We start from the raw sequence: 19,072 nt of genomic DNA, 5'->3' as shown, positions 1-19,072 counted from the left end.
GTCTGAACACAGACTCAGTGGAATATCTAAATGATACCCTGCTCTGAACTCCAAGTTGAAAGTAAGTTTTTATTATACTTGAGGGAAACAATGGGTTCAGCTGCTTATTGCAAGGAGCAATTGTCAAGGGAGAGTTAAACTCAATTACTGTAACCATACTGAATAAAAAATACTGCCAAGAACAAAAATACGCCTGGGTAAAGACAGCCACTGAATAAAAAAATCGACATAAAGCGTATCAAATATTTATTTATCTGGGCAACAAAGGACTATGATACATTGACAGGCATGGAAACTACTGCCGGCACAACTCAATACAATACAACTATAACTGCTTCCAATATGGCCAGTGGAGTTACAGGATACCAGGTGGTCCCAAATGTTTTAAGTTCTTAGGAAGAAAAAAAAAAGAAAAAAAAAGGAGAAAAAGAAAAACAAAAGGGAGGAAGGAAAAAAAAAGGAAAGAAAAGCTAAATCTTGTTTTAAAAGACAATATTAATTTATTGCTCTGATGGTGCTTTCGGGAAAGGGACAGTGGATAAAAATAACTTCTTTCATTTCCCACAACACATAAATGTTGTAAAACCACTAACATGTTTAAAAATCTTGCCAGGGTCCAACATCACTTAATTTTTTCTGCAATGAGAAACTAAATGTCATACTAATTATATATAAAAATTCATGTTTTTTTATTTGTTCAGCTGCTTCATTGTCGCCTTTAACATGCTACAACAGGGCTAAAAATGATGTATCCCAGAGAAAAACCCCCAAAAAACCTCTGATATCTAAATAAGTACCATGAACCACATGATGAACTAAGAGGGGAAGATTTAAAACCCACTAAACAAGAGGTAAACGAGATCACCAGATAAATAAAAAAAGGCTTAAAACAGACTCACCATATTTACAATTCCCATTAAATTACACATAAATAAATATATACATACATGAACACTGATTCCCTTATATAATAACCGTGAATCGTGTTGCAATAGAAAGTTCAAGTTGGTCGCTTTACCTTTGACAGGAAAAAGTTCTATAACTGAAGATATGACATGGAACTGCTTGTGTTTTGTGTTCAAGTTTATTCACAATACTGATAAAATGTCATCAGTCCTTTTTGTCTTTTGTTTGTTTGTTTGCCGTTGCTGCTTGCTGCTTTTTTTGATTTTTTCTTAATATGGCTACAATCTTAACTGAAGTTTATGTAAGGGAAGGTGATGATTCAGTCCGGTGAAGCTCATAGAATTTTTTTTTTTTAAGTATTATTTATTTTTTTAATTATTTTTAATATATTTTTAGAAAAAAAAAGGTCCTTTTTTGTTTTGTTTTTGTTTTCCTCCTTTTGTTTTATTAAAAAAAAAAAGTTCACAAACTCAAGACAGAACTTTTTCTCTTTGCTGGCTCCGTCCCCCTGCTCTGTTCTCTTACGCTCCAAACTGGGGTAGTAAAACGATGGTAGCAGCAGGGGAGAGGAGGGGCGAGCGACGAAAAGGGAAAAAATGGAAATGTGGATGCTGGGAAAGGGTGCGGGGAGAGGGCAGAGCAGTCCTGCAGAGTCAGAGAACAGGGTTGGCAGAAGGACACTCATTCTGTTGCTGTAGCCTGGGGTGCTGGGTGCAGGGAAGAGGGAGGAGGGAGATGAATGGACTGATGGGCTGGCTGTAAGGGGGGAAGGGAGAGCAGTGTGAGGGGGATCCTCACTTTCGGTGCTTCTCCTCTTTGTCGCCGCTTTTGGTGTTGTTGTCTGTGTGGCTGTTGGGATTGTTGCTGAGGTACATTTTGTCCATGGCCTTGAGCGCCTCGGTGAGATAGTTCTGCAGGGCGGTGACGGCAGCGCACACCGCCGGGCTGCCGAAGCCATGCGAGATGAGGTTGAAGTGGGTCAGGCAGCTCTGGATCCCCGGCTCCAAAATGGGGTTGGGCCGCGAGTTCCCCAGGGGAGATCGGTCCTGAGCCAGCAGGTCGGTGAACTCTTTACAGATCTGTCTGTAGCACAAATGGAGCAGAGAGACAGAGAGAGGGAGGGAGGGCAGGAGGGAGGGGAAGAGAGAGGGAGGGAAATGAACCATCGCTGTCAGCAGCAAAGTCCATGTGCACTCCCTGCTAGATTACACAAGGCTCTGGATCAAGGGGGCTGCTGCCCCCGAGTGCACACATGCACACACGTTCTCCACCCCTCCTTCTGCACAACCTTTCCCCCGATTCTCACTCTTGGCAGGCACGCACAAACCTCTTCCCCTCACCTCACATACACGCACAATTGCGCACACGCCTCACGCCCCAGCCAATGCACAGGCAAACAACAGGCAGCACGCATATGTGAGCATCTTTTGCCCACCCCAGCAATCCCCACATCGCACCCCTTCCTGCAAACACACATCCCTTTCCAGCTGGGTTTTGGAACAGAACTGTAACATGGTTTAAAGTTCTCCAGTGAAGGGGAATGGAAGAGATGGGGAGCAATATCCAAAGAAAGGTTTTCAGGGATTTATTTGTGTTTTGGAACTGGAGAGAGCCTTGGGCCTCCTCCTGCACGAGTCTAAAACACGCCCACGCGTCAGGAAGAAAGAGTGAGGGCAGAGAGGGGAACGGAGGCTTTAAATTAGGGTATTCTGAAGCACTTATATATGTACCTCTATATCTCGAAATCCAAAGGCACCTTCCCACAGAGGGGAAGGCTGACGCTAACTGGGGTCTGGAAATTTCCTTCCAGGGAGGCAGGAAGGGAGGATACGAGGGCACGGTGCAGAAATGAGGCTGTATCACCCGCTCGCTACACAAACGGCTGGGGAAATAACACACCTTACAGCAAGAGCTTAGAGGCGTGTTGAAATAGTCTGTGTTCTAAAACCCACGTTAATGTCTTCCAGCCATAAACTGGCTCCCATCTTCTGCCTGCGCCCTCTGGCACTGTGCCCTTTGGTGACACCTCCATTGGTAATTAAGGGCTACTAAACAGCCCTTTTAATTTCCAGCAAACATATCAAAACAATCATTTTCTTCACACGCCACCTGGAAGTCTAGTCAGCCCCACCAATGATAAACTCCACTAGCATTTTGACTGCATACAGATTGGCATTTAAAATATATTTTTAATATCCCTATATTCACTAAGTAACAGAGCTCTTAGGGAAGAAAGAACCATTGCAGATTTTAATGAACTGAAATCAGTTTAATGCGCCAGTTTTATTTTACTGTCAATGGGAAACCTTCCCCTTCCACCTAAAGTGATAAGCTAACTGAAAAGACCTGGAAAATGTTTTTCTTTGAATAGTTATTGCCTTTTCTATAACTAAACATCCACCCACAATTTTCACAACTCACTTTCAAGGCAATCCTCACAAACCAACTTGATGGAGACCAAGCTGGGTTATGCAGCACTCCTAGAGCGTGAGGGCACATACACCCCCTCACAATTTGCAAAACCATTAGCCACTGACTGCGTGGCAAACACTTGCACACAAAGGCCCCAAACCCGGTCTCTCGCCCTCCCCTCACAACTAAGCAACATGCCAGAAAGGTAAATGTCTTACTTTGTAGCTAGAAGCATGTTTTTTCTTGTGACTTGCTCGTTTGGATCGGAATGTTGTCGGTTGAGAAATTCAGCTACTGCTTTGGCAGGAAATTCTGTCTCACAAACATACCCAAAATCTCTAGCTAGATGCACTGCTTCTCCTGCAAAGGAGAGATGCGGGAGGAAAACACACAGCTCATCAGTACACATGGCACAGAGGCAAAAATCCATTAGGAAAGAAAGCACTACCTTCTACTCGGGTTCTTCTTCTAAAAGACTTGGACTTGTTTCTTTACAAAAAGGTACGGTAAGAAATACTAATCACATCTTTCCGTGTAAGAGTTGTCTTTGCTTCAGTTTAGGGCAATGCAAATGTGTATTTTCATGACGGCCATTACAAGTGAAATCTCACACTCGATTTTTTTTTTTTTTTAAGTTTCCATTGACTAACAGATTTTATACAGACCGGCTCCATGCACCTAGAATGTGCACTTACATTTACACATACACATGTATACAACAGCCATTCATACATATTTCATTCAAAGCTATTTACTCCAGAAATATTTGTTTGCCTCAGCCATGTCTCTGTATTCTTTTGCAATGCATCAGTGATTAATATTGATCATAATTACTCCTAGAGCTCTTTCAAATAAAATGCATTAAACAGCTAAGTGTTTAAAATTTAACTTGATCGCATATAATTATACGTTCACCCCCAAAACGATTAACCATGAGAATTTTAGGGTCATTCCACCGAGTCTGTCTGTTTTGTTGATTTTCAAATCTTTGGTTTTAATTTCCTGAACCAGTTGGTTTTTACTGCAGGGCTTCCTGCCATTAGCTCTAGCTCCGGAAGAACGCATGCGCCAATTAGAGCTTCAAAGCCTCAGTCCAGTGAGCTTGTTTCCATAAAATGGAGCAGATCATAAACAATAACAGTACTCTAGAAACTGCCTCATTGCTACAGGACTCAAAACCCAAGCAATGTTTATACTATCATCCCCCCAAAATTAGCCACCACCGCTAAGCTAACTGGAGATCAGGCCTCTGTTTTGCTTTTTATTTTTATTAAAAACAAATAATCATTCTTTTAGAGCCATTGTATGCCAAAGCCAAGCAGAACAATAGATTACCATAAAACGTCTTCCATATTCATTATTTGTGAATAATGTTAAGCGTCTACCAAATCTAGACTTTTTACAAGTTCTCCCCTCATGATTTTTTTTACTATGGTGTGTTGATGCAATTGCAAAGCCTTTTCAAAAACACGAAGACACAGTAATTTTCACGCAGTATAAATATACTGCAGCCACTAATCTGAATGCTTTTTAAAAAAAATTGAAGTCTGACATGGCACAGCACTTCTTTCCCCATCTCTTTGAACATGAAACATCTCTAGCAGAACGCAAAGTGACAACAAAACAAAGCTACAAATTCCCTCCTACACAACCAAACTTAAGCTAACCTGCACAGCCCGGGCTGAGGTTAAAAGCACTCTGCAGGCTGAAGCGGTCCAAAACGTTGCGAAACCCACAAGTAAGGAGAAAGGAGGAGGACGTTATTTTCTGGTCGTGGGTTTACTTTGTGCCAGCCAGGGTGGAAAAGCAACTGTTTCAAAACTAAATGATTGCAAAGTCTTGAGCTTCCCACCTCTGAGTTCTGAAAGCATAGGGCATCCGAAGGTGTTAAAAGTAAGCTGCAAGTTTTCTGGCCAGAGCAAAGTAGAGGAGACTGATATAATGAAGGGAACATATGTTCTGAAAATGAGAACCAAAAGGGAAGTGGGGGAGTGCAACTTTGAGGCTTTCAGGACACCATTAATTCATAGCTTAGGTCAAGGATTCCCAAATTAATTCAGGAAGTAATGGTCACGCATTTCTCAAATGCAGATGTCAGAAAACTCAAATGATTTACTGTTATGTTGCTGGGGACATGAGGGAGGCAAATCCTAATGTGGCTGCAGCTTTTGACATTTAAGATCGCCTAGTTGTCCACTGGTGGAAGAAGGACGGCAGCGACTCTGCTCCCTGTAACTTCCAATCCAGCACTGCCGGGACCAAGCCCTCAGCCCCCACTTGCTGCCGCCAACAAAACCAGTTTACACTGGGGAGGGATTACTGGCCTGACTACGGGAGTGGGACAGGACCCTGAAAAGATCTAGTCCAAAGCAAATTAACCAACGGTGGGACATGCTGCTGAGTCTGCAGGACTCATGCAAGCCCGTTTCAGATTAAAACAAAAGGCAGAGATGTACATTTTTATCTGACCAAACACAACAATGCCTCAGCACTGACTCAGGAAAAAAAAAAAAAACTTAAGCCTTGTCCTGCTGGGGAAAACCAATGGGCAAGGTTTACCCCACCAACTCTCACAGCCCGTGGAGTCACTTACCCTCCACCAGCGAAGTGAGCAAGGTGACGTTAGCAGCTTTGCGTCTCCCGGCCGGCAGGTTTAGCCCTATTTTGTCCAGTTTCTCTCTGAGAGATCGCCCTCCATTTTTGGACTTTGCCCTGCACCACAACAGAAGGATGGTTAGAAGAGAGGGCCGGGATTTGCACCAGGACACCATGCTCCTACAGAAGGGGCGTTGAGGTTTGTGGGGGGGGGGGGTTGCTATTTGAAGGGATGTTGAGGGGAGGTTTTTGGGGAGAAAGGGCTGAAAGCTGAGCCTAATGCATGGATGGGAGCTGCACAGTGAGGTGACAACCCTCTTCGCACCCTCACCCGCCATGTCCCTAAAGGGGCTGCCTGCTCTCTGACGAGGGCCATTACATATTTCGCTAACTGGGAAGGTCAGGAGCCCACACCACCACACATGAACAGGGAGATGAACGCACAGGGGTTCATCTCCCCACAGATGAGCTTCCCAACAGAGATGGGGACAGGAGACAGACCACTTTGGTCAATTAACCCAGGAGTTTATCGCCTGTGTTTTATCCCCTGGATCTTATTCCCTGCCCAAACACTCTTTAATTGTCTGGACTACGTTTCGTCGGGGGGGCGGTCTCCACTGCCCAGGGGTTTGGGGGTGCCACTGCTATTGGGCTACATGACATGACGGAAGGTCACCCACGCCAGGCCGCGTTGTCATGGCTAGAGCGCCCCCCCCCCTTCTGCCGGCTCTGCCCCGACCCCTGGCGGCAGGGGGGGGTGCTCGCTGAGCCCCCCCCACCACCACCACCTTCCCCCCCTTCTCAGCTCGCGGGCGCCCGTTAGGGCGGTAACGGTCGGCGAGCAGCTGGGCCGCCTGTGAGTGCGGCGCGGGGCGCGTCCCCCCGCCTCACACACACACACACACACACACACACACGGAGTCCGCCGCCCCTCACCTCCGCAGCACTCCGCCCAGCAGGGAGGCGTTGAGGCACTCGGGCGGCGAGAGGCGTCGCTGCACTTCCGCCACCGTGACCTTGTACTTGGAGGTGGAGCTGAGCAGCGAGAGGCGGCCCGGCACCGAGCAGAAGACCTCGTTGGGGTTGACCACCCCGCCGAAGAGCGCGTCCTTGTTGATGGGGATGGAGGAGACGGCGTTGTTGTTAGACTTGGAGAGGGACACGGGGCCTGCAGGGAGGGAGGAGCAGGGCAGTGAGGGTGAGGAGCGGGCGGGGAGATAGGGCAGGAGGAGGAGGAGAGGCGGCCGCCGGACTAGGGGGTGGGGACTGGGGGGGTGAGGCGAGGGCAGGCACCCCTTCGTCCGCAGGGGGAGAGCGGAGCGGCTGCCCTCCACCAGAACAACGCCATCAAGCGAGGGAAAAAAAACGGGGAGTCCAGCGCTGGACGCCGAGGGAGGCGATTCCCGGGGGGCCGCGGCCACCCGGGCCCCTTTTCCCTCTCCCGGGGCCCAGCGGGAGCCTTTAGGCTCCGTCCTCGCCCGTGCCCCCCAGCCCCGGCCCGAAGGGGCCCCCACCGTTTTGGATAGATGGCTTGTGACATTAATAGCTCTGGGAGGGCTAATAGATACGCCAGGAGTTAAACGAACTCTTGAGATTACTAATAAAAGAGCCAATTATCATGTCAGCTCGGAAAGAGCATCTCTTAAGATTTATCCCTTGCACGTCTAATTTGACGTGACAAAGGCTTCGTGGGCAGGGGAAGGGGACGAAACTTTAAGCGCGGCGGCTGAGCTCGGGGGGAGTGTGGCGTGAGCCGGCACCTTGCTTGGCACAGCACCCCCGGGTGGCTTTGCACCTTCACACCGAGAGCAGAGCGACCTGTGCCGCCTTCCCGTCCCTCTGCTCATCCGGAGCGCGGTGGGAGCGCACGTCCGAGCGGAGACACGCCGACAGTGCCCCGCACACACCGCTCCGGAACCGGCCTCCCAGCAGTTTCAGCCTCCCAGCAATCCCAGCTTCCCAGCAATTTCAATCTCAAGCGAAGCAAAGAGCACAAAGCTAAGCACAACTGAGTTCCCAGCATCTAGCCCCTTGCTCTCCAGCAGCCCAGCTAGTGTCCGTTGCACTTTAACCACGAAAACACGAAGGGGAAGGAAGAGATTGTTCTCCAGAGCCCAGTTTGCCAACAACCATTAAACATCGATGCTCTGCGCAGAGCTGGGAAGGGAGCCGCTTGCCGAGGCACCAGAGCACCGGCTCGGCTTTGTTGGACATTTCCAGGGCAGGGCTGAGCCCGGCTGCCCTGCTCTGCCTCCGAGCCCCCGGCCAGCGGCGCCCAGGCTCTGCCACCACGCGCGAGGAAGCGGCTCACCTTTCTTAATTACAGTTTGATCCGGGATGTTAATACCGGGGTCTTCTACGTGCTGCAACGAAAGGGAGAGAGGCGGGCTGTCAGTGCGCGGCGCTGGCGAAAGGCAGCGGGGCATGGGAGGAGAGCCCCGAAGGGCACCGGGCAGAGGGAAAGCGATAACGGGGGGTCGGGGAGGAGACGGGGTTCGGGGGCGCTTCCTTCGCACGGAGGAACCCTGCCTCCCTCCCCACTCTTCTCCACGAAAAACGAGAAAAATTAATAATGATAACAACAACAAAAAAAGAACAAAGATCCACCCCACACCCTCGGGACTCGCCCTGCCTAGCCCGACGCCCGGACGGCCTCCAGCCTCCCTTTCTGCCTCCCCGGCCCGGCCTCTCCCCGCCGCAGGGGAGCACAAAGAAGCGCCCGCACCGCACCGACGGGGCGATCCGAGCCGAGCCAGGCCGGGCCGAGCCCCTGCACCCCCGGGGTCCCCACTATTGTCCGCTCGCACTTTTGCGCACTGGAGGCTGCAGATGGGGTTTTGCGCGCCCGCGCCGCAACGTGATTAGAAAGTCAAATGAAATCATGTTTTCTAATTCAAAAAAACTGACAGGCGATATAATGTCTGGCTGTGTTTACAAATTAACACCAGTGGTGCTGAGATAGAAGATTTCGCAATCGTTACAAAACACAGGCATTACCATTTAAAAAACTATTACTCCTTCTCTAGTCTTTGTCCAACAATAATACTGATTCTAACATTTTCCATTCTGTCTTGGATTTATGCTCCTGTTAATTGTGCCTGATCTCAATGATTCCGGGTGGATGGTACTAAGTTGCTTTATTACAGGTTTTATTATACTCAATGCTCTCATTTGTAACTTGCCTAAAGTGCTTCTGGATTTAAGTATAATTAAATTGAGAAATGTTCAGAAATGACTACTGCTGCAGTTCTTGTGTTTTAACTATATGGGGAAATATGATCCCTTTATGCATGCACCCTAAACCCATAAAGTAAATGTAGTGTGGCATAATACTTTTATTTGTGTTATTTCTACACATATTCCATACAGGGAGGACTGTTAAGTTTAAAATCCCACAGAGATATTTATGATTAAATAATTTTTAACCATCTACTTGATTTTCTTAAATATTTAGCGGTCCCTTTTATTAAAGGTTAACTGTTGCAGCAACAGAAAATTTCAAAAAATCACACTTTCCACGACCCAAATTTCTGCAAAGGATTTTTTTGTTGTTTCATAACTAGATAAACGTTCTCAAAAGATACATTCTCTTATTTTTATGCCTTCCTTCATGCATCCTGCTGATTCAGTTTTACAGAGAGGAAAATAAAAATGGCTGGGCTTGTTTAAGGATTTAAACCAGATGGCATTTGGTTTTCACAAACTATAGCAATGCTATTAATTAATAGATCTTACAAAGGCAAATAAAATGATTTGTACTTAAAATATCTGCACAAGAGGCTTCCCAAGCCAGCCCACTGCTATGAAGCACAATCACAGTGAGGGGGAATTCAAGAGAACATTTTAGGTCACATTCCTACAGCAATCAGGGGCTCGCAGTCAACAAATCAGTTTATTCTTACTATTGCCTCCGTGTTATTTTATATCAGGTTAAAAGAATCGACCTGTTTTTAACGGATCCGAATTGCTTACTAAATCCTCCACTTTGGGAAACGTATGCGTTTATTGCACAACTGCTAAACATAACCAGCAATTTTCTGTGGCTAATTTAGCCAGATGAGGGCTGTAATAAATTCACTATTTTCCCCGAATATAATTTACAAAAGATTTCAAAATGACCCCCCAAAATAGGTATATTCATCTGAACATTATCCTTGCAACATGAAACTGTACTCATTAAACTGTCAGCGAATATATTGTTGTAATATTTGATCTTGTAATTTGGGATGGCATTTCAGCAAAAATCACATCCAGATACCACAATTCCCTCCTCCTCTTTCCTCGTTGCAAAGTAAAGCAGCTTCAGCCCCTTAGCACGAGCTCTGTGGGCTTTAATAAATTTATTGGCATGTTCTAATTCTATTTTCAGGGAGAAACCCAGAAAGATGAACTTTGATCACAAGCAGTCATTCCTATCACATTTCATAAGGCCACTTTCCTAACTGAACAATAGTACAGCTCGCTTTGTAAACAGCCCTCGTGCTAATGTCATGCTTAATTAGGAATCATTTTTAAATCTGTATTTATTGATAACAAAATTAGATCCCCCAAATAACGCACCACCCGATAGGGTCCAAACATTTAATGTAATATAGGGTGTAGCAGATCTGGCTAGAATTTGATAACCTATAGCTAATGATTTATGAGGTCATCCCTCTGCACTACTGCTAAAAGAATAAGGCAGCATTTTAATATACCTCTCCTCTGATTTGTCAATTAATTCCTTTGGAGAAGAGGATCTGCCCATATCCTCTTACAACTTTAGATGTCATTATCCTGTATGCCAATTCTGTAATCACGGGGAACGTTTTTTTCCTTCTCGGACCACTTTCACCCACTTTTAATTTTTTTTTCCTTCTTCTTTCGCCTCTTTCCCTTTACGTTTCCCTGGGAGGACATTTAATGAGATCTCGCATTTCAGACTAATGTTTTTCCCAAGGCAGCGAGAAATCCCCAAATGCACGGCCCTGTGGTGATATTATACATTCTTCCAATCGTAACAGCTTATTGTCATTGAGAAGGAAAGATATTGTTAACAATGACAGTAATTTGATTTATTTATATTTTAGCGGGCACACTAACAGGGAGGCATCATACATGGACGAAACTCAAGAACCCATTGTTCTGGGTGGGGGGCTCGGGGTCTCATTGCCCCCCTCCCCTTTTTGCTTAGTGGGGAGAGATCCCCTTCCCCTCCCCTCTGCCCCCCGAGGGCAGAGGGATGCAGGGAGTGGTGCTGGAAGGATGCAAGGGCCCGAACAGCGGGACTTACCGGCACGTCCTCGATGGCGTGAGGGATGGAGTGTAGGGGCAAGTCGGCCAGCCCCGAGCCCAGCCCGTGCGGGGCGTGCAGCAGGTCGTCGTGCCGCCGGTAGTCCCTGCGGGGGTCCAAGCCCGAAAGCTGGTGGGGGAGCCCCCGGTGCGTGTGCAGGAGCCCCGTCTCCTGGCTCTGCCTCTGTCCCGGCCATCCTGGGTGCTGGGGCTGCGGCTGGGCGTGGAGGGGGTTGAGGCTGTAGGGGTCATTCACGTGGGAGTAGGGGTCCTGAGACTGGGGGTAGATGGGCTGGTAAGGGGGGGGGAAGTAGGGAGGCTGGAAGTCGGCGTTGGGGGTGTGGGAGAGCGGCGGGGCGCTGGTGTAGGGGGACTGACCCACGGTCCCCAGCTGGGGCAGCCGGGCCGTCCCGTTGCTGGTGCTGTCGTGGCGCTCCTAGGGTGTGGGGGTGTCAAAATGGGGTGGGGGGAGGGGGGAGGACACGGGGAGGAGAAGGAGGGGGGGAGAAAAGAAAAACAAAAGATAAAATCAAACTGTTTCTCGTCAAAAGCGGCTTCCAAATTTCGCCCGCCAGGCGATCCGCCCGCTCGGAGACAGAGCTGGGGATTTCTCTGCCCCCCCCCCCCCACCGCCCTTCCAACAAAATCCTGAGGCGCTCTCGCTTCTCAAATAATAACAATAACGACGACTATGGCAGCGGCGATAGCACTACTCATACCAGGACTGCTCACAACAATTCACGAAACGTTGCGGCGGCACAGCACGGATTCCCGACCGATCGCGCCCGGACGTTGCGGGAGCAGGTATTTGCCGCAAATAAAAAGAATCATTTCTAAGCGGGCCGTAGGAAAATAATAATAATAATAACGCTCCTGCCACCCAAAAAACGCTCCCGCCGGCCCTGAACAAAATTAAGACGGAGTCAGCCGCCAAGATTGCCGCTAACGCATCCCAAGAAAAACGTGGGAAATCAAAGACCACTGCCATCTTGTTACCAGAAGACGCCGAAATGGGCTCTGACCACCCACCCGTTCCCCTTGCAACTTCGGCAAACGTGTCGGGGCGAAGGCACGGCCGCGGGACCCCCCCGCAGCCCACCCGGGGGCAAAGCCGCGCCGAGCCCCCCGTTTGCCCGACGGAAGTGGGGGTCGGCGGTGGGACGCGGGGTCCCCGGCTCTGGAGGCTCCTGAGGCCGGGCAAAAGAGCCCGCAGGTATGTCCGGGGAAAAAGGCATGGCCTCCGCGGAGGAGGAGAAGGAGGAGGAAGAAGAGGAGGAGGAGGAGGAGGAGGAAGGGGGGGTCGGAGGGAAAGAGCCACGGGCCCGCAAAAAGGAAACGGGAAAGCTGGAAATATCCCGTTTGCAGGTGGCAAGGGGGAGAACTCTAAGCGGCGGGGTCCAAGCAAAGCCTTTTGCCGTTCGCAAACCAAAAAATAATAAAATAAAATAAAATAAAATAAAATAAAATAAAATAAAATAAAATAAAATAAAATAAAATAAAATAAAATAAAATAAAATAAAATAAAATAAAAACAGTAGGGGGAAAAGAAAAAAAAAGAAACGAAGAAAAGAAAAACACAGAAAAAAAAGCGAGGAAAAAAAAAAGAGAAGGGAAGGTAAAGCACCGATTTAATAAAAATGCAGGAAGGAAATAGAGCCCTCTCCGGCAAGCTGGATGCGAAAGCCCGGCTGCCACCGCCACCGCCGCCAACAATAGCAACACCCAGCGCCCGATCCCCCTCCGAGAGAGCCGCGAAGCCACTCACCATAGCCGAAAAACTGTGCACTAACATCTGCGAAGAGTCGGGGGTTACGAGGCAGGGCAGAAAAAAATAACGATAATAACAACAGCAACAAAGAAGCAGAGCAAAATGACCAGAGCTGCGCGCACAGCCCCCGGCGGAGCCTGCGCGGGCGCGGAGGGAGCGCGGCCGGAGCCCGGCGCTAAGCGCGGGGGGGACCGGGGCGCCTGGGCTGCTCCGCGGGTGCGCCACGATAATCCATCAGAACTTGCACCGATCTCGGCTGCCCTTCATCGGCTCTTGCAAAGGCGAGCTCTCTCTCTATCCTGGCGTGGTGTGAGGAGTCAAAGTTGGGTGCTTTTATTTTTGTTTTGTTTTGTTTTTTCGCCCTTTTTTTCTTTTTTTTTCCCCGCTTTTTAGCGTGTGTGTTTGTTTCTTAATCCTTTTTTTTTTCCTCCTCTCTTTCTTTTTTTTCCTCCTTTGACTTAGCTGCTGGTTCACTTGAGCTCCTAATAACAGATCTGCTGCCTTCCTGGAGACTCCTAATAGCAGATATTCATGACTATTAATATTACACGAATACTTAATAAGGGAAGAATGGCTGGAAATCGAGCGTGAAGCGAGAAGGCAACTCAAGGCAGAGCCTGTTCTAAATGACGTCCATTGAATGAAGAATCAGTGTATCTAATCAGAGATGGGGGAGAGGGAGAGAGAGAGAGAGAGACAAAAAGGGAGAGAGAGGGAGAGGGAGAGCGAGAGGGGGGACATGCTGCTGCGTCTGACGAATCACAGGAAAGGGGCAACATTTTAAAAGGTTGCAAGGCATGCAAAAGTGAAAGAGAAAGAGATTCGGAGAGAGGGAGAGGGTGGGAGCCGGGAGGGGGTGCGGCGGGAGTGAGGGGGGGCGAAAAGGGGGGGAGGACGGGCAGAGAGAGAGAGGGGAGGGGGCGCGGGATCCCCCCTTCCTTCCCTTCCCCTCGCTTCCTTCCCCTTCCCTTCCCTCCTCCCAGTCCATCTTCCCCTGCCCCCGCGGGCCGGCGAGGGCGCACCTCGGGCTGCGGCTGCTGGGCGAAGCCGGCCTCAAAGTCCACGGCGAAGAGCGGCTGCTGGCTCCCTGCTTGGCTCTTGTCACCCTCCGAGGAGCCCCCGCCGCCTCCTTTCCGCGGGGTGGGCTCCGGGGGGGCGCCCCCCCCCACCGCCGCCGCCCCGTCCATGCCTCGACGGCGCCCCGCCGGGGGGCTCCCAGCGCCGCCGAGCCGGCTCGCCTCCGTGAGTCCCGGAAAGCGGCTGGGAAAGTTTTTTGGTCTTTTTTTTTTTTTGGGTGTCTCCCCTGCTCCGTCTCAGCCCTCCTCCGCCTCCCCGTCGCCGTCCTCCTCTTCCTCCTCCTCCTCCTCCTCTTCGAGGCCGAGGCGAGCCCGGGGTAGGGGGCTGGGGAGCCCCGGGAGCATTCACCGGGCTCCCCTCGGCCCCCCTCTCGGAGGAGCCGGGAAAAGAAAGAAGAGGGGGAAAAGACAGCGGGCGGGGAAGGAAGGGAAGGAGGGCGGGGGGGTGGGGGGGAGAGGGAGACGGGAAAAGAGGCACGGCGAGAGCTTCTCCCGGCCCAGACAAGCCGGGGCTCCGGCGCAACCCGTCGGACTGGCTGCACAACTCCCCAGCTACTCCCTCGGCCGGGAGCTGCTCCACTTTCCGTTGCCCGGCCCCGCAACGGCGGACAGGAACGGCCGGGCTGCGCCCAGCTCCTCTCCCCCAGGTCCTTTTCTTTCCTCAGAACCTGCCCCCCACAGGGCAGGAGCTCCCTCCCCCCCTGGTTTTTTTCCCCTTCCCCCGCAAACCCCCTCGCAGCCCGCATCCCCTTCCCAGGAGCGGCAACCCGCAGCCAGGGGCACCGGCGTGCCACATCCCCTCAGCGCGGGGCCGACAAAAGGCGCTGAGGACAAAATCCCACGCCTAAAAACCCCTCGTCCTGGGTGGGGGAAGAGGGGGAGAGGTACGGCTTGCTCCCCAAGTCCAGCCGGGGGGAAGCACTTAAGAAAAAAATAATAATAATAATTAAAAGATAGCCCTGACACCTCATTCCTAGAAATCAGGCTTCCGCCAGCGAGTGGATCTAAGCGCTTGGCTCCCACGCCGGGAGAGCAGCTTCATCCCAACGACTCGATCCAGGACCCGAGCACCAAATAATTTAATCCCCGAAGAGTGTGGCGAGTCCTCCATCCCTTTCCTACGCTACAGCACCGCAAAAGCCGCGGCGGGGGAGGACGGGAGCATGCCCCCCCGGTCCCCTGGCGTAGATGTCGGCAGAGGCTCCGCCGAGGTTGGGGCTGCCTCCCCGCCCGGCTCAGCACCAAAGAAATACATTCATTTGCACAGTGCAGTCCTTTATTGCGCGGTTCGAGTGCACGGCACAGGCAACTTTTGCGAAACGCGGGACAATGGTATTCGTTGGTTTGGGACGAGGCAGACCATCCCGGGCATGGCTCTTCTTCTTCTTCTTCTTCGTCTTCTCCTTTCTGGCAGGTCAAAAGCCACTCGCCTCTTTCTCAAGAGACGGATGCACACCCGTACACAGACATGCGCGCACCCAGGGCTGTGCTGAACGGCTCCCAGCCCCCGTTAGATGGGCTCTGCGCTCCCAGGAGGAACTAAAATCCCTGCCCAGAGCCAGGGGAGCGCGGCCCTGCGGGGCGGAGGCTGGCTGGGGGGGGTGGGCGCCGCTCCGCAGCCCCGGATTGCGGCTCCGCAGCTGGCCCCGCAAGGCACGCGGCTCGCAACGAGCGAGCCGCGGCTCCAGCGAAATACAGGATTTTAGATGTCGGTCCCGAGTCGATCTATAGGGGTGCCTCGGGCACCTGGCGTGCGAGAGCGATTCTCTCTCTTCCCTTTGTCTCCTTGCCCTTTCATTCATCCAGCCATCCGTCCGTCTATCCATCCATCCACACGGATGAGCGTAGCATCCTACAGAGCCTTATCTATAGAGGATCTACCTAGAGACAAGACCGCTGCTGTATCCTCCGTCCTGCTCGTCTTCCCTCACACACTGCCGACAAAGCTGGGTTTCCACAAGCCCCGAAGTTCCTGGGGAAGGACCCCAGCCCCTCTCCAGCTGCAGGACCGCGAGGAAGCCTGGCGAAGGAGCAGAAGTTTTCCTAAACGAAATTCAGAGATCGATGGATGCTGCGGGGTCCCGCTCGCAGCTGAGTGGCCCGGGTCTCTGTGCCCCGGCCTGGGAAAGCTCTTACCTCACATTCCTCATACTTGATATTATCCGTCAGTTTCCAAAGCATTTTCATGGATTGGCGTGAGAGAGGATTTGTTTCTCTCTGCCTTTCACTAAAGTGGTGCCTCTGGTATGTGGAGCGCGGCTGGCGGAGGCTGTGCACAGCTCCTCTGCGCGCTCTGAGATCTCCCTCTAATGGTCGAAACTTTTCCCTTTTCCAGCTCTTTACCAACAGCCTAATCGCCTCATTAGCATATCAACAATAGCCCAATTGCTCTCCAGCACAACAACCTGCAGCGGCGGACACAGGTACAACGGACCCACGGGCCACGGGGCTTTGCCGAGCCACGCGTGGGGGCAGCGGCCCCTGACCACCCGTGCGCGGCTCCCCCCGCCTGCCTGGAGTTTGGGACTAGCCGAGAAGCCACCCTTCTCTTTCCTTTTTGGGGTTTTTCCTCCTCTTTCCACCGGGTTGAAAACACCCAAGAGGAGAGCAACGAGAACCGGGCCGCGCTCTGGCCAGGCTGATTGCTGTCTGTGGAGGCTGCTGCTGCCCTCCGGCTTTGATTTTTTTTTTAATTATATTTTTTGGTGGATATTTAAAATTCTTCTGTCTTTTGCAAACTATTTGCTTCCTCTCGGGTCTGTTGGCTATTGCTCTTCAAACAAACAAACAAAAAAAAACCAACATAACCTCCCAGACAGCATTGGGTGAGCACTAACGCGAACGCATCAGGAGCCAAAATGTCTTTTGCAAGCACTTCGACAGAGGGACAGAACAATGGCCATAATAAAACTTGGGTTGTTTCTTAGGTGAAGCGCTTCGTTTGCCTACCAATCCACTGCTAACTGAGCGCTCCTCCTGCCCTCCTCTAGGGTTTCTTTTCCAACCTTTATTTTTTTTTTTTGTTTGTTTGTTTCCCGCGATGCCCAGCCTCGCTCCCTCCACCGAAAGGTTTCTTTTCTTTGCTCCATTTCCCCATTTTTCCCCTCCTTGCTACCGCTGCCTCGGGCCTGGCACGGTTCGGCCGGGTCCGGGCCCCCAGACCCGCTGCGGAGCGGGGCCCGCAGGGGACCCCCATGCAAACCTCCAGACCTGGGGAAACCCCCCCAGGGGGCACCCACCGACACTGAGGCCGTATTCACCGCCTGCAGAAACGAGCAACCCTTCCGGCCGCGGGGAACCCATAGAGGTGCCCACGAGGGAGCCGAAACACGCTGCTCTGCGCATCCCCAGCTCCAAAACGCAGCGCTTTCCCCCCCTCTCCCCTCCTCCTCCTCCCTCATCCCCCACTCCTCGATGCTCTTTATTTTTTTTTCCCTCTCCCCTCACCAGCTCTTTTGTCTGCAAGTGGCAGGAGAGTAAATTGTTGGTTTTACTCCCATTGAGGTTCAAATGGAGCTGGCAGATTCAGGCCGGCTAATGCGGGCCGGGGGAGGAGGGAACCCGGGGGGTCGCCGCGCCTTAGCGCCGGCCTGGCGGGGCAGGGCCGAGGAGTGCGGAGCCCCCCCACCCGGGACCACCCGGGGCAGCCCCCTGGGGCTGCGGGCACGGCTCCGCACGGCCCACCAAAGCCGAAGGGGTGGCTCAGCGAAAAGGAGGGAAGGGGCGCACGGCAAAGCCGGGAGTGAATTTCAAGGCACATAGACCGTAAGTGAAATCGTGTAAGGGTTGCTTTCAGGAGAAAACTAATAATAATAATAATAATAATAACAACAAAATCCTCTTTTGATTACTTCTGCGCGCCGACCTGATAAAAGAACGCCGGGACTAACTGGGAAAATAACTTAAGAGATATATTTGTTTACTGCATGAAAGAAAGAGAGAGAGAGAAAGAGAGAGAGAGAGAAAGAGAAAGAGAGAGAAAAGCACAGGGAAAGACTTAGTCACGAGACTCGAAAAGTTGGGAGCAGAAAAGATGGGTTCCCATCTTGCACTGCACTGTCCGGGAAGAAGTAAATCGTTTTCCACAGCAAAAACAAGAGTGCTTTAACAGCCCCCTTTGCCTTCAGTTTTTATTAACCGCCCAAATCGCGGCCGCACATTCCGGAGGCTGCGGGATTTCCCAGAACCGCCCCGGTTACCCCACGCGTGGCGGCTCCCCCGTAGGGCGGAGGGGTCCCTGCGGCCCCATGGGGCCGGGGCCACGCTGCCACCCCCCAGCCACCCTCCCCGACTTCAACTCGCCCCGGGGGCCGCTCCCGGCACTCCTCCGGCCGGGTAGGAACAGCGGGGGGCTTTTTTTTCGCACAGACTGGGCTCGGGGAGCCCACGGCGTGGCTGTCCCCCTGCAACAGGTAGCAAGCGGTGGGATTGGGCTGGGGGGCACAGGTAGGCGCACCCCACAATTTAGCCCTCTTCTTACCCCGCAGCCAGCGGCTGCAAGGCCCGACACCTTTCCCCATTCCAGCCCTATCTCCCCTCCCAAAATAACACCACCACCCCAAAACAACAACAACAGCAACAACAAAAAATCCAACAGCAAAGGAGGCTCACGTTACCTGCCAGTCCCCTATTTTGGCAAGGATGGACATCCTGGCTGCGGACTGCGTATCCCCAGATCCCCTCTGGTCATGGACTGCGACTTACCCGCAACGCCTGTGGGTAAATCCTCCCCTTACCTGCGCCGGGATTCTCTCACCTGGCCATAAAGAGCTAGGTGCTCCCTGCCTGCGCCTGCGCGCTACTTGCGCGCTGCCTGCGCGCTGCCCCCCGCCGCCGCGCAGCCCCAGGGCTGCCCCGGGCCGGGGTGGGGACGGGCAAGCCCCCTGTCCTTCTATTCCTCCGCTCCCCGGCGGAGCAGCGGGTTCCCTCGGGGGCGAATTCCTAACTGCGACAGTGATAATAACAATAACCGGCCTACAATAACAGCCCGAAATACAAAGCGCCTCGGGGCTGGAGCTTCCGAACTAGCCCAAGGGGGGAACGG

General features: G+C 51.7%; 1 protein-coding gene across 5 annotated transcripts; it reads right to left on the bottom strand.

Moving 5' to 3' along the window:
* Positions 1 to 229: 229 nt before the first annotated feature.
* TFAP2A (transcription factor AP-2 alpha) lies at positions 230 to 18,933 on the bottom strand. Of its 5 annotated transcripts, XM_066992447.1 has the most exons (8): positions 13,975 to 14,099; positions 12,950 to 13,467; positions 11,186 to 11,620; positions 8,225 to 8,276; positions 6,850 to 7,081; positions 5,912 to 6,030; positions 3,537 to 3,678; positions 230 to 1,989 (listed from the first exon to the last, which is right to left on the bottom strand). In XM_066992447.1, exons 2-8 carry the CDS (start codon positions 12,974 to 12,976, stop codon positions 1,701 to 1,703), a joined length of 1,296 nt encoding a protein of 431 aa, XP_066848548.1. In that variant the 5' UTR covers positions 12,977 to 13,467; positions 13,975 to 14,099; the 3' UTR covers positions 230 to 1,700. The 5 variants fall into 5 exon arrangements, with proteins under 5 accessions (XP_066848548.1, XP_066848546.1, XP_066848545.1 ...); XM_066992445.1 differs by lacking the exons at positions 12,950 to 13,467; positions 13,975 to 14,099 and adding an exon at positions 18,645 to 18,933; XM_066992444.1 differs by lacking the exons at positions 12,950 to 13,467; positions 13,975 to 14,099 and adding an exon at positions 16,165 to 17,601.
* Positions 18,934 to 19,072: the final 139 nt, after the last annotated feature.

Source organism: Anser cygnoides, chromosome 2 (assembly GCF_040182565.1).
Source record: "Anser cygnoides isolate HZ-2024a breed goose chromosome 2, Taihu_goose_T2T_genome, whole genome shotgun sequence".
Taxonomy (NCBI): domain Eukaryota; kingdom Metazoa; phylum Chordata; class Aves; order Anseriformes; family Anatidae; genus Anser; species Anser cygnoides.
The sequence above is the reverse complement of the archived record's forward strand: the minus strand, read 5'-3'. Positions and strand labels throughout refer to the sequence as shown.